The 17,534-nt window shown below is 42.3% G+C and overlaps 2 protein-coding genes across 20 annotated transcripts in view; both read left to right on the top strand.

The window, feature by feature from the left end:
- Positions 1 to 17,534, top strand: part of RBFOX1 (RNA binding fox-1 homolog 1) — a 2,443,894-nt gene that overhangs the window by 102,763 nt on the left and 2,323,597 nt on the right. The gene's annotated exons all lie outside the window — the stretch shown is intronic.
- LOC125643491 (large ribosomal subunit protein eL24-like) lies at positions 11,020 to 11,717 on the top strand. Its single transcript, XM_048866162.2, has 2 exons — positions 11,020 to 11,107; positions 11,218 to 11,717. Exons 1-2 carry the CDS (start codon positions 11,020 to 11,022, stop codon positions 11,661 to 11,663), a joined length of 534 nt encoding a protein of 177 aa, XP_048722119.1. The 3' UTR covers positions 11,664 to 11,717.

Below are 17,534 nucleotides of genomic sequence, written 5' to 3'. Positions count from 1 at the left end.
CTGGAGAAAGGGCAAGGTGACTTTATGCTGCTTTTTATGTTTCCTCTTCCCTGGGCCAGGGTCTGGTTCAGTCCCCGTCACACCTTAGAGCAGCTGCTCAAAGGGTATGTCTGAACTGCATACTCTTTATGGCGGTGTATAAAGTACGTACACTTCACACCCACTAGCAAGGGTATAAATAGGAATGTAGATGGTGAGGTACAGCTTAAATGAGCAAAGTAATGACATGCCAGAACCTTAAGGCATGTGCCCTACGCAGCTCTCAAAATGCCCCAAGCTATCCCTCCCTTGTCTGTGCTGCTATTTTTAGCAGTGTAGTGTCTCACTGCCTCCCCACTGCCCGAGCCTTTCCCTGCAGCAGAGACAGACTTGGGCAGTGGGGAAAGACTCCGGCAGGGGGAGGTTGCCCACAAACACTGCCTCAAGTGGAAATGCATAATGGTCATAATTTAATTCAGTCAAAAGACAGCAGGTTCGTCAAAGGAGAGTGAATCATTGTTACAGTAACTGTTTCTCTTCTGCACTTACATTCATCAGATAAAATCAGCATCAGTCATTTGGCACAGCTGAAATAATTTTAAATAAGAGACTGTTCCCCTATTAATGTCCCGTTTTAAGAGTAAACAACCTAGCTTAGCCTTAGTTTTTAGCAGCAGGAGACCATTACCCTGGGACTATATTCTGTTCCACTGGCCTTATTTCATAATTGCATGTAGAGAGGGTAAGGGCACTGGAAATGTTATTGAGTGTCAAACCGCAGCAACATTTTCCCAAGTTCCAGGCTTGTTTCTTCCCATGAATTTGGTATTTTCAATGAAAATGGGTTGTTGGCTCTTCCTCAAGAAAATGGACACAGTATCTATTTCCACTGGAGCAGATTTTGACACATTCTCTCACACTGAGTAGTTCCCATTGAAAGTTATGGAGCTATTTACAGAGTAAGGTATTACTCAGTTACAACCAAGGTGTAGCGAGGCGAGACTCACCAGTGCAGCACCTCCTGCTGGTCATCCTGGGAATTAGCTCTCCAGCTCTGGAGCTCCCTCTGCTGGCCGATGTCCTGCTTGTATCAGGCCCCCGTGTCCCTCCTGGACTCTGGTGCCCCTTACCTCAGGGTTCTGCCCTCTGCAGTACCTCTGTAGTCTCTGGGTCTCCCCTCCCCAGGGAACTCCCAACCCTCTATCCCCACCCTGCCTCAGTGGCTACTGCCAGTCATCGTCTAGCCCCCGCTCATTGAGGCAGACTGTAATCCACTCATCGCTGGCAAGGGGGTTTGGACCTGTTACCTTTCCCTGCAGCAGTACCTGCTTTGGACTTTCTATCAGGCCACAGCCTGGGAAGTCACCAGGCCTGAGGACTCCGACTCCGACTCCGACTCCGACTCCGACTCCGACTCCGACTCCGACTCCGACTCCGACTCCGACTCCGACTCCGACTCCGACTCCCAGGCAGCCAGGTTCATCTCCCTCCAAGGCTGGAGAGAGACTCACTCCGCTCCTGTCCAGCAGCCCTTTTATAGGGCCAGCTGTGGCCTGATTGGGGCATGGCCCCAGCTGCAGCTGCTTTCCCAATCAGCCCAGTCTATTGGCTCCACAGAACAGCCCTTTCCCAGGGCTGTTTTAACCCTTTCAGGGCCGCAGTGGGTGACCATCCCGCTACACAAGGGTATTAGAAATTGGTGCATGGTGTGTTTGTCTTTGATATTAAATGAGCAAAAAGGGCAAGGGACAGTGCTGGGATAACGGAAGGCATGATGTTGTGCTTAAGGCTATGACTGGGATTGAAGTTTTGTTCCCTGGTGTGTTGCAGACTGACACACCTTGACAAGTCACTTAACCTTTCTGTGCCCCAGTAACTGCAATGTGAAATGCGGCATAGTAATTGTTGTTATGACTTATAAACTCCAATCGTGATCTGGGCCCCATTGCACTAGGTGTGTAGCAAGAGGCAGATCCTGCCCCAGAGAGATTACAGGCTAAATAAGAATGATCATGGTAGTTAACTAAGGTGTCATGAGGTTCAAACAGACTTACATTGTAGATGGAAGGCCCTATATATAAGTACAAATTATAGCTTTTAAACAAACCAGAACTCTATTGGTTTTTATGTAGGCAGCAGTGTTTCATGTTATCAAACTTTGATACTTTGATTTGTAGAGGAGCACTGCATAATTTTGCTATATTTATTTTTTTATTTTATTTTAGTTCCTCTTTGAGACTCTAGGTATTGATTTTTCAATGGGACTTAGGAACCTAAGCCATTTAGGCTCTTTTGAAAATGTTACCTTAAATCCAACAGGGCGGGTCATGCCTTCAACCTCGTATGAATTTTTTTTCCATTCTAAACTTCTATGTCTGGTCCAGTGATATTGTGCATATTAAAATGGTTGTGTTAATCTATTTTTATACTAGAAGACACCTGCCATCTGAGCATTTTACTGCTTCACAAACATTAATTCTCCCCCCAAAACCCACCGCCACCCTGTTGAACTCAGTGCTAGTCTCAACACTTCTCAGATGTATAAACCGAAGCACAAAGAAGCCAGCTGAGTTGCTCAGGGTCACACAATGAGTGTGCAACAGAAATGGGAATAGAACTGAGGATTCTCGATCGCCAGCTCTCTGATCCAATCACTGCCTCCCATGTCTATCGATTGTGTTAATATTACCATGCATGCCCATGCTGTGTACATTGCACATTTTATATGAATTGACCTGCGTGGGAAGAAATGTTCTTTATCAGATACTGTTAAATTCCTTAACATAGAAATGGCCTATTAACAGTGAAGAAGGATTTGCTGGTTTCATTAGAAGACAGATAGTGAGAGCTAGCTGAACTTAAGTTAATGAACTAGAATGATGGAAATAACCCTTTGATTGGGTTTATTAGTCACAAGAGTTGTTCTGAATTCCAACACTTCAACCCGTTTCTCAGTCAGTGTTCAGCTCTGTTAGTCTTACAAGCATGTTTTAGCCTTATTGCCCTCAGCTGTATTTTAATTGAAGCTTGTGATTTTTTAAGACTTCTTTGTCTTTTCAGATATCAGACTAATAGATTTGAAGGTCCTCCAACTCTTGTCCTCTACACTTCAACTGCCTTTAAATCCCATGGGGATTGGTGGGTACAAAACAGAAACAAAATGTCACTCGGCTAGGGTTGGAAATTTTAAGGGGCTCTGTATTAATTGCTTAGCAGACCTTGTCTAGGAAGTGACTAACCGTTATTGCTCTATAAAGAGAATAATGGGAAGCTGGAAAGATTTTAAACCAGAAGAGATTTCAATGAAGGACCCTTACAAGGTTGAAGCATATCAGCTTTGTGAGATACTGTACCTGCTTCCACAATGCTAATATATCTGATCTACAAAAGATTCATTAATATATTAACAACACAACTAGTATAATGTAGGTACCACGAGCCATCTGCAAGTTCAGAGATAGACCTCCCTTAGGAAATTTCCTAAGAAAGAGGAATCAAAATGTAGTATCAATAACAAGGGATCATAAATTGATTTGTATAGAGATTTGAGAACTGAAGTGAGTAAGAACAAGAGGATAAGAAAGGTGGTCCCTGATGAACTAATTTGCCAGCTGGTTGAGGATGGAGGAGTATTGAAATAACCTTACTAGTTACTACTTATGGGCACCAGCGAATAGCTATACTGCCCACGAGTGAGCATCCAGCTCACAGAACTAAAGTGCAATCACATTTATTACTGAAAAAGTTATATCAAGGATTGTCTCATGGAGGAGGAGGGGGAAGAACAGATTACTGTTAAAAATGGGGAGAAGGGATAAAGGAAGCATGAAGGGAGAAAAAAGCTGCTTAGCTATGCTGTGGAGACTCTCATTCTCGATATTCACCATTCATAAGCATAGCATCTGTATGTCCAGATGGATTCACAGCACCAGATTTACAGATGTGCACATCTGTTTCTCTAGTATGTTAGAGACAAAAGGTTGGTGAGATAATATCTTTTACTGGACCAACTTCTGTTGGTGAGAGACAAGCTTTTGGGCTTACACAGAGCTGCTCCTCTGGACCTGAAGAGTTCCGTATAAATCTGAAAGCTTGTTTCTCTCACCAACAGAAGTTTGTGCAATAAAAGATGTTACCTCACCCACCTTGTATCTCTAATATCCGGGGACCAACATGTCCACAACAACACAATGTCTTTGATATATTGGCATGTGTTAGCTAGCTCGCCTGCCAGGGGAGGATATATTTCTTTTTGGCATCCTGCAGAAGCTGCAAACTCCATATTAGGAAATAGGGATATTGGGGAAGTTTGTTCAAAATCATATCAACACTAAAATAGACCCAGGTTTAGCGCCTTAGTATGGTTTTATTTTCAAAAGTGCTGAGCAATTTGTAGCTCCCTTTGACATTGGTGTATCTTGTGGATGCTCAGCTTTCCATCGCATCAACACCATAATTAAGGAAACCAGCTGGACAACTCATTTCAGGCACGGGAAGGGGAATTACAGTCCCATTTTTATATGAGCTACAATTGGTATGATCTACACTAACACACAGGAAAAGGCATGCATTTAGATGCTGGAATTATTTTTCTTATAATCCCTTTTTCAAGCATAAATTACCTTCGGTAGAGTAACATCTGCCCATAGAAGCATATCTGAGAAGCTTCTGGGCTCTGACTACAAAACTCTATCACCAAGATTCTCAGAATGTTTTAAAAAGTTTGTAAGAGAACTTATTGTTATTTATTCATTTCTATTATCACCCACAATGTGTAGGCACTGTACAAACACACAATATAGACACAGTGCATGCCCCAGAGTTTACCAGAGTACACTTTTATTTTGGATCCTCATCACATTTGGATATACAATATTGTTTCAATATCTATGCATGCATACCTTTTGTAAATTATATTCCTTTCTTGATCTGTTCTTTCAATGGAATGCTATAATTTCAGTAACATATTATGCTTATAGGAAGACACTGTGTGGGATTTTTCAAACCACTCAGCAGTGCTCTATCTCTTCTAGTGTGACAAACTGCAAACCCTGCTCTGCACCATGCAGAGCAAAACCTGTAGATTAGTCCCCACTGTAATGCTTTTTATCTGCTCCAAAAATTCCTAGACTCATTTAAACTACACTGATCTATCTCTGTCAACAGTGGTTCCTGTGGTGCATGTTTGCTTTAATAGTTATCTTAAAAAGAAATTGAATGAGAAGCTCTATGTAGAACTGTGATCCCTTTGAACTCTCAGGTAAAACCATTGTTCAGATGGATTTTTGTTCCCAGCACTTCTTTAATTTATGTATTTTACTGTCAGAGCTGAAGTGAAAAACAGCAGCCAACTGGTAGAAAGAATTTTTTTCGCTTTTTGTCATGAAAAATGGAGATTTACTTTTTGAATGTTGACTAAAATCTCGTAACATTTATGGCAAATGAAGCTTGAAACATATTGTCAACAGAATGGTATCTAAAACCTAGTAGCACCAGATATTTTATCTTATTGCTAATGTACTGCTAAAGGTTGGAGTGTTAAATCAAGTCCTGACTGTACTGAATTATCCTTAGGTTCTAAAGGCACATTAACACTCCCAGCTGAATAACAATTCCAGTCAACAATTGTTGCTTCCTGTCCATGAGTTAGGAAAGCAAAGCAAAACAAAATACTCTCTCTATGTTAGTTAGGTTTGGGAGTGTACAGAACATTTGCCTCCTCTGGTGGAATGCTGTGAAATTGTTGGTCCGATAAAAGATATTACCTCACCCACCTTGTGTCTCATGGAATTGTTAACTCCAGAGTGTTCTGTGTGCACCTCCCATGAAGAAAGATCAGTGGGGATAAACAGTACAGTCATCCTCTTTCAGATGAGGAATTGATCTAAACTTTCCTTCATGAGGCCCAAATATTATTCCACAATTACCCCAGCCTGGATTTCAATGAGTGAGAGAACTGTAAGATCAAAACAGGTGGTGGTTTTAGCATCTGAGAATGATTCTCTCAACACCATCACTTAAATATCCATAGACTTTTATGGATGGAAGGGACCACTCAGATCATCTAGTCTGACCACCTGGACACCGTAAGTAAGGTAATTTCATCTGGTGATTCCTGCCATGGAGGGAATTATTATTCCCTGCTGTGAAAGTGAGTGCTGTTGAGCCCACTAGCTCAATAAGCCCACTACAGTATATCATTTAAAAAGTTGTAGAGACTTAAAGGAATGTGGTAGACTCTGTCAATGGTTAATTTCTTTCACTGTTGACAGTCTGAACGTTATTTCCAATCTGAATATTTCTAGCTTCATCTTTCAACCATTTGGTCTTGTTCTGCCCTTGTCTGCTAGACATCACTTGAGATAGTGTCCCATATTTCTTAATGGTTTATCGTGTATTTATGTCCATGCTGCCAATGTAAAATTGACAGTGCCTTAAGCTCTTAGGATCAAGATGGTATTGGCTTTTGAATGACCATTGCAAAAGATGGAAGGTGACACTTTTCATAGAAATTTTCTCTCTCTGGTTGGTTTGAAACATTGACTCTTTGCAATTATACATAATTTAATAACATAATTGATAAAAAGATATTTTCAAAATGTTTCCACTTTATGCACTGAACATCCCAGAGTGCACTTATCCAAGATTTAACATCCAGAAAGAATAGCAAATATGGCAGTTGACCAGCTTGGCTTAACAGTGAAATCTCTGGTGAGCTTAAACACAAAAAGGAAGCTTACAAGAAGCGGAAACTTGGTCAGATGATTAGGGAGGAGTATAAAACTATTGCTCGGGCATTAAGGGGAGTAATCAGGAAGGCCAAAACACAACTGGAGTTGCAGCTAACAAAGGACGTGAAGGGTAACAAGAAGGGTTTCTACAAGTATGTCAGCAACAAGAAATAGGTCAGAGAAAATGTGGGATCCTTAATGAATGGAGGAGGCAACCTAATGACAGATGAGGTGGAAAAAGCTGAAGTACTCAGTGCTTTTTTGCTTTGGTCTTCATAGACAAGGTCAGCTCTCGGACTGCTGCACTGGGCAACACAGTATGGGGAGGAGGTGAGCAGCCCTCAGTAGTGAAAGAACAGGTTAAGGACTATTTACAAAAGCTGGACATGCACAAATCCATGGGTCCAGATCTAATGCATCCGAGGGTGCTGAGGGAATTGGCTGATGTGATTGCAGAGCCATTGGCCATTATCTTTGACACTAACCTGTGGAGAGAGGTAGATACACTCAAGGGTAGGGATAGGGTCCAGAGTGACCTAGACAAATTGGAGGATTGGGCCAAAAGAAATCTGATGAGGTTCAACAAGGACAAGTGCAGAGTCCTGCACTTAGGAAGCAAGAATCCCATGCACTGCTACAGCTGGGGACCAACTGGCTAAACAGCAGTTCTGCAGAAAAGGACCTGGGGGATTACAGTGGATGAGAAGCTGGATATGAGTCAGCGTTGTGCCCTTGTTGCCAAGAAGGCTAACGGCATATTGGGCTGCATTAGTAGGAGCATTGCCAGCAGGTCGAGGGAAGTGATTATTCCCCTCTACCCCAGATGTGGCCTCACCAGTGCCGAATATTGTGTCCAGGTTTGGGCCCCCCACTACAGAAAGGATGTGGACAAATTGGAGAGAGTCCAGTAGAGGGCAATAAAAATTATCAGGGGGCTGGAGCACATGACTTACGAGGAGAGGCTGAGGGAACTGGACTTGTTTAGTCTGCAGAAGAGAAGAGTGGGGGGATTTGACAGCAGCCTTCAACTACTTGAAGGGGGTTTCAAAGAGGCTGGAGCCCGACTATTCTCAGTGGTGGCAGATGACAGAACAAGGAGCAATGGTCTCAAGATGCAGTGGGGGAGGTCTAGATTGGATATTTGTTAGGAAACACTGTTTCACTAGGAGGGTGGTGAAGCAATGGAATGGGTCACCTAGGAAGGTGGTGGAATCGCCATCCTGAGAAGTTTCTAAGGCCTGGCTTGACAAAGCCCTGGCTGGGATGATTTAGTTGGTGTTGGTCCTGCTTTGAGCAGGGATTGGACTAAATGATCTCCTGAGGTCCCTTCCAACCCTTATCTTCTATGATTCTATGATCCATAGCAACATGATTCTCTTACACATCAGATAACTTTTATTTGGAATTTCCTTACATTCTAATGACTTTTTTATTAACTGCTGTACAGTGTTTTTTAAGCCATTGTCTCCTAAATTTTATGATCCATATTTTCAAACTTCACTTAAGCTTAAAAAACAGAGACTTTTCTCTTGGAATGTAGGTGACTGGTATAGGCAAGCATTTTGGAGGCTTTCCCCAGTATCAACTTTTTAAAATTTGCATTGGGTTTGTGATTATTCTTGTTAATTGACTTTTGTATAGTGAAGTCTAACAGAGAGGAAAGATGGACCAATGGTTATGGTCCTAGCCTAGGATATGGGAAAGGTGGGGTCAAGTCCCTGCCTTGCCACAAATGTACTTGGGCCCTCGATGTCTCAACTCATTATCTGTAAAATGGGTTAATAATACTTTCCTGTCTCACAAAGGTATTGTGAAGATGCATACATTAACAAGTCTGTGAGATATTTAGATACTATAGTAACAGATACTATATAATTACCTAAAATAGATGTGTGTCCATGGCATGCTAAAATGGGCAAATATTATGGTTCCTACTCAGTTTTTATGTAAGCAAAACTCCCATTGACTTCAGTAGGAATTGATTGAGTTTAAGTTCTTGTTGTTTGGCCCTCACGGACTAGCCTTTGTAAGCAATTTGGATGGAGATGCTTAGTGTAAAAGATGTGAAAGCAGTTGCCAGAGTCAGCAAGAAGGACAAGATACGCTGAGTTGTTTTAGGCATCTTGGTCCCAGGTTATTTGAGAGACAAGGTGGGTGAGGTAATATCTTTTAAGTTGGTCCAATAAAAGACATTCCCTCACCTTGCCTCTCTGTTATGTAGACTCTCAGGAGGGAGCCATCTGCTGGCTTTTGAGGGGTAAAGATTTGGGATAACAAGTTTCATCTCCCATGCTCTGGCTGTCTGTCACTGCTCACCCTGAGTCTATCTGGATTTCTGGAAGATTTTACCTTTGTTCTGCTGTTTGTTTTTCAAGCACTGAATATATGGGGCCAGATCCTCAGTGGGTTTAAATCCGCCAGATACCACTGACTTCAGCAGAACTCTGCCAATGTACACCAGCTGACTATCCGATCCATGGTGTTTGGGTTTTTTTGTAAGAGCTACCCCCTTTTTTCACTTAATAGTTGTTGGCATTTCCTGAGTATTACAATTTAGCTCAGTTTGTATCGCTCCTGTATATACATTTCATTTAATTGCAAGGCCACTTATTTTTTCCCATCTTGCTAAAATTTACAATAAATGAAGAAAAAGAGCCTCAGCTACCAGGATTTCTACTTAATGTTTGTTACAGAAATATTTCAGAAATGAAGATAAATGGTTGGTAAAATAAAACAAATTCTCCTGGCAGAATAACTTTTTTTATGCATGCAAAATTCTAATGGCTGGAGTAGTTAATCACGGCGGAGCCTCCTGTGCTTCTGCTGACTGGTCTGGTCCTACCCTCTTCCCGCACTGCATCCTTGCTGATTGGTAGCAGAAATTGACCAAGGACATTTCCAAAGAGCATTTGAACAGCCTTCCCACCCGCCAGCTCTGATATACAGCACTGCCTGTAAGCCTGACCTTGGTGGACCCAAGTGAGTTTTCTCCATGTTTGCTTCCATGTTTCCAGGACAATCTACTCCACTACTAATCTGAAAGCAGCACAACATCCAGGATGAAGCAAATTTTTAAGCAGAAAATCCTTCAGCACTCATGTAGCTCTCTCCTTCACTGTAATGGTACTGGAGACGAAAGGTACGAGTGGTTTTTGAATCAGGGTTACTTAGCAGTTTACATGAAAATGCCTGACTTAGCATTCCCACTGAGTGGGGCTTTGCATCAATTTTCCCATAGTGCTTCTCCCCCTTCACCTTCCCCCATGCTCTTGAGAGAGTTGCACAGAACTTGCTGTCTTTGCAAGACTTTGTTGATTCATACTGTTAATGGGCAAGTCATGTGTAGCTGTATTATTAGTTTCGCAGTGACAATTCACTGGGATGTTGATGTTCCTCTGAGGTAATCATGACAATCGCTAGGGCATGTGTCCCAAAGGCTGGGGGAGGGTGGTGGTGAGAGTATCCAGAAGAAAAATGATTGACCCGTGTTTTGCACAATTGAGTTAGGACATGGGGACGGATTGTTGGCTTGCATTAGAGGTCATTAAGGCAGGGAAGCTCACTGGATAATTGCATTCTTAACAGTAAACATCTGTCTAACTTTAAACATTTATCAAAGTGAGCTGGATGCCAGGTAGAGGGGAAGTTCAAGGATACAAACAGAGAAAGCAAAGCAAATGGAGTCACTTATACAGGCTTTTATCAAATGGAAAAATGGCTCAGTCTAAAACCTTGGCTCTTGGGTTGAGCCAGGGGAAAAAAGGCAGGTTTGCATCCCAGGAGTTATGTGTAAACCTTTTTATTTATGCATTTATTTTGGTTATTGTTTATTCAGCTCCTGAAGTTTGTTTTGAGTTTGAAGGAATCCCCAGCTTCAATGATCTGATCCCTTTGCTGAGCAGCAGCAGGATTCAAAGCTTTGCCTGTCAGTTTCCAGTTTGCAGCAACTATCGGTGCTGTGGAAGTCAGGTGCTCTCTTAGGGTAACTTGTTCATTTACAAAATGTACATGAGTCCTGTTTCCTGAAACAGGAGGTGACAAGAGGCCCCCTGGGCAACTCCCTCTTGCAGGTAGGGTACCTCTGCCCTGTCCCCTGAAGCAGTTCTCCTGCGCCAGTCTCTCTTTACAGGGCCTCACTGCTTCACAAGCAATCATCTCCTCCTGCTCCAGTCCAAAACTAATAACAAGGGACCAAATATCCTGGAATGGTGAGCTTGTGCTCCTTTTGTGCTCTTCCTCTGTAACACAAAGGACTCTCACAACATCAAGTGCCAGACAACAGAGTGCTCGAGCGCACACAATACCCTCAATGACGCTCAGGATGCAGTTACTGCTTGGTATCTTTGGCTGTGTCTGCTGCCAAAAAGAGATGTGTGTTCACATCCAGATAACTAACTGTAAAATCCTAGTGCAGACAAAGCAGAGGTGGTTTTTATCTTGGTGTAGCTAGGTGAAATCAACACTCTACCTCTCCACCCAGAGCGCAAATGAGTGGTTTCCTGCAAAGCAAGCGGCTGCCACCCAGGTCACGGCCACCGCTACGCCCGCAGGGATGGCAAGGTTTTCCAGTTTTTGAATGCAAAATGCAAGTCTGCCTTTCTTTCCAAGAGAAACCCCCGTCAGATCAGCTGGACTGTTCTGTACAGGTGCAAACACAAGAAAGGGCAGTCTGAAGAAATACAAAAGAAGCGCACATGCCATGCAGTCAAGTTCCAGAGGGCTATCACGGGTGCATCTTTGGCTGAAATAATGGCCAAGAGAAATCAGAAGCCTGAAGTGCGAAAGGCCCAGTGGGAACAAGCCATTAGGGCTGCCAAAGAAGCCAAGAAGGCTGAGCAGGCAACCAAGAAGTCTACACCCTCTACAACAAAGGATCCCACAAAGGCTGCACCTAAACAAAAGATTATGAAGCCAGTGAAAGTTTCTGCTTCTCGTGTTGGTGGAAAGCGCTAACTTGTCAAACAGTAGTTGGTTGCATTAAATAAACCACTGACTGACTTTAAAAAAAAAAAGAATGAAGGAGAGGGAGTGGGGTAGGGGAGGGCAGAGTTTGGATGTGAGAGAACTAAAGCTTCTAATATGAGAACACCATTTTTCAAATAAACCTCCCCGAATTAAGCATTCTGCAGCATTCGACAAAGACAATGACAGAGAAGGGCCCAGACATGCCACTACAAAAGAGAAGTGATCACCTAGTATTAATCAAAGGAGTGTTCTGTCTGACCTGAGTTTCCCTGCTTACGTATATGAACTACAGATATCTAGGAGATGGTTTTCTTTGCATGGGATTTCAATCATGTGTATGTTTCCTAACGGATCAGGAACGTCTGAGAACATGGATTAGCTCTTTCACACAGTAGATTTGCTGTATCCTGTTCTACCAATGACATAGCCAAGGCCGGTCAGACTGAGTGTTCTACTGCAACTTTTTGTTGTTTGTACTTAACTTAAAAAATATATTTTTTTAACTAGTGACATTCCCCATTAAGTCTGGTTTATTTTGCTTTGCTTAGAGGTGGGCTCTTTGGAAGGAGGTAGCAGTGCTGTGAGAGAATGCACACTGCCTCCGCTGAGCTTGTTTGGTGGACAGTGTATTTGTTTCCATTGCTGTTAATTTAGCACCCAGCATGAGGACTAGGAGTGGGAATTTCAATAGTTGTTTTTTTCAGGAAGACTTGGTGTAAAACATTTTTAAAGTGCCTACGTGACTTAGGAGCTTAGGTGTCCTTTGAAAATTGGTCTTAGGCTCCTAAGCCACTTAGACATTTTTGAAAATGGTAGCCCTGTGCTTCTAAGTAACTTGGGTGTTTTTTGAAAATTCAACCCTAAATCCATTTTAAAAATGTCCTTAGCTACTGATTTGTAGTCTGTTTTTAATGAAAAGGTAGTGTGATCCAGAGGACAGGACACTGGACTGGGGGTTAGGAGACCCAGATTCTATTTTCAACTCTGCCAGTGGCTCATGGTGTGACCTTGTTACTGCTCTTTGCCTCAGTTTCCCCATGTGTTAAATTGGGCTAATGATGCTTACCTTCCTTTACAAAATATTTTTTGAGTTCTCCTGATGAAAAACATTATATAGAAGGTATTATTGTGGAAGTTCAGGAAACTTTAGGAAGCAAAACAAATGACAAGTCAGATTTTTACCACTTTGTCCTTTTTGTGCCCATTAAAGCATTTATCTATCTCACTGACCCCAGAGATAGTTAGCTGTTAAAGTGGCATTAAATACCAGCAGACACATGTGGGTGCAAAACTGTACTTGCCCAAGAAAAGTGCTGGCTGTGAACAAGGAGGTCTGATTGGAGCTGGCACTTGAAAAATCAGTCCCTAAAATCTGTAGTCCCGTGTTTTGTTTGGTTTTTTAAAGAAACCCTCCCAAAGCATTTAACATTGCCACCTTAAATGTTTCATCCCAATGCATTGTTCCTACAATCACAATAGGTTCTTCACCCCTCCATCATGATCACAACATCAATCCCTCCTGGGATTCAGTGTGGCCATCGGATAGACATTTCTCTAATGATTCAATATTAAACTGCTCTGTGTTCCTTGCATCATCAGGGAAGTGGCAGTCTTGATAAAGTACAGCCTGCCCATCTGTAATACTATATCAATGGAGAGACAAGATGCTGGGGCAATATATTACACTGTAATGTGTGATTATGAAAGATGCATCTGGGGACCTTGGGGAAAGAATTGTCTTTTTATTTCAACCTTCATAAAATAATGTCATTCGGACATCCCTGGGCCTTTATTACATATTACTTACATAGCACCGGGGTACAACCTGGAACTGTGGGACTGCAGTGCCCCCTTAACTCTCCAGCCTGGGCTGTCTCTCTCAATGTTATGCCAGTGACAAACAGCAAATCCTTCCAGGAATTCTCACTCAGCCATCAGCATGTGGAGCCCCACACTGAGCTAAACTGCATGAAGGCTCACTAAGTCACTGACGAATTATACAGGGAGAGGCACCAGCCAATCACCCCAGCCTTGCATCCCCAGTGCAAGCTCATTAATTAGTTCACCACTCCAAGAAAGGGTAGCGGACATGCAACAGTCCTTGAGCTGAGATTTCCCAACCACTTCAACCAAAAACACACTCTTCTAGATAAAATATACAACAGATTTATTAACTACAGAAAGATAGACTTTAAGTGATTATAAGTAGCAGGCTAGAGCTCAAAGCTGGTTACATAAGAAATAAAAATAAATGTGCAGTCTAAATTCTATAAACTAAGTAGGACTTGAATCATGCACTTTCTCACCCTAACAAATGTTACAGGCAGCTCACAGTTCTCAATATGCAGGCTGGATTCCCTTCCCAGCCTGGGATCACCCTTCCTCAATTCAAAGTCTTTGTCCTCCAGATGTTATTCCAGGTGTTGAAATGGGGTAGGAGAGAGGCCTAGTGATGTCACTATCCCTCTTTTATACTTTCTTCCAGCTGCTAAAAAGATCCTTTCTGCAACGTAGGGTTTAGGTAGCCCTCATTGCATATGTGTCCTCAGAGGAGTCTCTGGGATGGCCATTGGGAGAATGGTTTCCCCATAATGGCCCATCAACACATGTCTGGCTGGTCCTGATGTAAGCACCTTTTACTAGGTACTCCTTTGTTGCCACTGGAAGGCTGGCTGTGCGCATTTCCCACTGTCACAACATATTTCAGTAACACACACAAAGTAATACTTCATAGCTTCACATAACATAAAATTGAACAAGATAGTATTGTTCAGCTGATCAAGATTTTTTAAATGTTACCTTTCAAGGCATACTTTACAAAACATATCATAATCATATCACAGTGGTGAATATGGGGGTCCAGGGTGCCACTTTGAGGTACAGTGTCACAGTGACTTCTAATGAGAGATGTGAAGGAGGAAAGGGTAGAGGTGTAGCAAGCCAGGTCAATCAGTGGGTGCCCAGGAACTGGGGCCATGTAGAAGAAGGTCCAAAGATGAATGAGGAAGGGAAGAAAGGAGGTCTGGGTACACATTGTAAAGCAGGTCAGCATAGAAATAGAAGGTAAATAATACAATTCTCCAGTCCCTGACTTACTGTAGGACTTTTCTATATGGGACACTACTATGCGGCAGGTCAGAGCGTGAATCTACTGTGCACTAGTTTACCATGCAGTAATGTCCTATGTGAGCACCGCTACAGCACACAAAAAGTCCCAGATGGTCATTTGGCTTACTACCCTTTACAAATAGTAATATGCTAAACTGCCAAGTGCACTGTATTGGTGGCCACATGGGGCATTACTGTGCAGCAAACTGGTGCACTGTAGATTCACACCTTGGCTTGCCACACAGTAATTTACCATGTAGACAAGCTAGTAAAACAATACATGGTACACACCCGCATGATCCCAACAGGACAGCCTTGCTCAGCATTCCATAGGAATAAGAGTCTCCTACTTTCCTGCTGCGCAGCCTCTAAAATATTTGCATATATACCAGTATACCACTGGGGGAGAGAGTGGGGAAGAGGGAATTCTGTTCTAACTTCAAAGTTAAGGAATGTTTGCTCATGGACATCTAGTACTTTTGGGTCTGTTTACTGGCATCTTAATATTTCACCAGTCCTACAGAAAGTAGCATCTCTATGCCAAGTACAGACAGAGGAACTCCATGCTTGTCAGTGGAATTCACCTTGCATAAAGGAATCTTTTGTAGGACAGTTGGAGTTCTAATGTTCCATGCATGTAGGGCAATACCTGTTGTGATGGGTTCCTTGGGGTGCAACTTGGGAACTGGGGTACTTCTGAGCCTTCTGTCTTACCAACCTTGGCTCCCTCTCACACTGTGATGCTGTGACAAGCTGCAAACCCCTTTGGGTCCTGCACTCACACGGCCATCCACAGGCAGGGACACACCCATTTGAGTTACATGATTGATTTCGCCAGCCACTCGTGAACCAGCAATAGAGAGGCTCTAGCCAATTCCCCACAGCTCCCCAGCCTAGGACTCCAGATCTGTACTGTCCTGACCTGGTCTGAAGCCGGACCAATGTAAGTTTATTGCCCAGTCTGCCCCTCCCTCAATGTGGACATGCACCAGCTCTTGTTACTGAGCAGATTTCCCTTGCACTTCAAGCAGCACAGGTAAAAAATATATATAAAACAGATTTATTAACTACAGAAAGATAGATTTTAAGTGATTATAAGTAGTGAGCGTATTGCTCAAAGTTGATTACCTAAGAAATAAAAGTAAAAACACAATCTGAGTTCTATAAATTAGACAGGATTTGAATCAAGCAGTGTCTCACCCTGATGGTATAGTTCCTTCACACACAGGCTGAGATTCTCCTTTCCAGCGTGGGCCACCTCCCCAGGACAGTCTTTGTGCTCCAGATGTGCTTCCAGTGGTTTAGTTGGGGGGGGGGGGGAGTGAGGCCAAGTGATGATGTTACTTGTCCCTTTTATAGCTTCTTCCAGCTTGCAGGAAAGATTCTGTGCTATGACAGGAGTCAAACAGTCTGTATTGTTTCATGCTTTCCCTGAGAGGTTTCCATTGCATACAATTCCTGGGTAGTCCTTGTGATGGTGCATTTCCCTTAATGGGCCATCATCAGTGTCTGGCTTCTCCATTGTTGTACCTGAAAAGCTGGTTGTGGGTGTTTCCAACTTCACAACATATTTCAGTAACATAGACATAGCAAAACTTCATAACTCCACATGTATTGATAGCACATACAATTTAACAGGATATTAATGTTCAACAGATTTAAGGCTTTTAAAATGATACCGTACAAGGCAAACTTTGTATAAAACATATCCTAATCATATCACCATGATAAATATAGGGGTGCCAGGGTGTTGCTTTGGGGTACAGAGTGTCACACCTGTACAGCTGCAACATGAGTTGCCTAACAATACACCCCACTGGTTTCTAACTTGTTGATTTGGAAAGTAGTTCTTAAAAAGTCTGTCAGCCACAGACAACATTTCCAAAAGAGCCTGAATGATTTAAGAGTCTAATAACATTTTCAAAAATGACTTTGGCACTTAGGAGCCTAACTCCCATTGGCTTTCAATGAGTTGTAAGTTCCTAAGCCTGTTAGACATGTTCACAAATCATCTCCTGAGAGATGATTGGAATATCCAGCACTTGACCTTGAGTAAAGCCGCCTTTTTAATTCAAATAAGAAATGAAGAGTTAGTGTACATCTTCTTAGCTCAAGGAAGCATTAAATGACTGAGCTAAGGCAAGACAGTTGTCGTTAGGGATGAAAATAACACGAGTCACATCTTGTAACAAATCAGTTCATACTATTCGATTTGTCATAAATGTATGATGAATGGTAATTCCCTGATCTAATATCAAACCTTTGGGAGCAATATATTTGAATGATGTCATTGCGTAATGTATGAAGCTGCTAATATGATTATCTTGAATCAGTGCAGAAACATGAGACTTGAGGAGATTACATAATAAGTGAGCTACATTTTCTTACAGGGTATCCACTCTGAAACATCTCAGTGTTTTATAGTTTTTAAATTCTGCTACATTTTATAGTTTTCTAAACTCTGCTACATTTGTGTTGGTAAAAATTGTTTTGGCAACATCACAGTGTGACTGATGAATGGTTTTCCAGTTGCAGTTCGCAATGCATGAATAGACAGTGAGAAAATATCATAACCTACAATCAATGGGCTCTCTAGTTGTGTTTCATGGTGAACTTGTAGGTGGCTTTTGGAGAGCTGGTTGGCTGCTCCTTTCTGCTTGCTACATTTCATTAAAAGTAGAGCTGGTCAGGAATTTTTAACAAACTTAATTGAAAGCAGAACAGTCCATTAAATGGTTGGTTTTGACAAAT

The sequence above is a fragment of the Caretta caretta genome, chromosome 10 (genome assembly GCF_965140235.1).
Source record: "Caretta caretta isolate rCarCar2 chromosome 10, rCarCar1.hap1, whole genome shotgun sequence".
NCBI classification, from domain to species: Eukaryota; Metazoa; Chordata; order Testudines; family Cheloniidae; genus Caretta; species Caretta caretta.
Note: the sequence above shows the minus strand (reverse complement) of the source record. Positions and strands in the feature narration are given on the sequence as shown.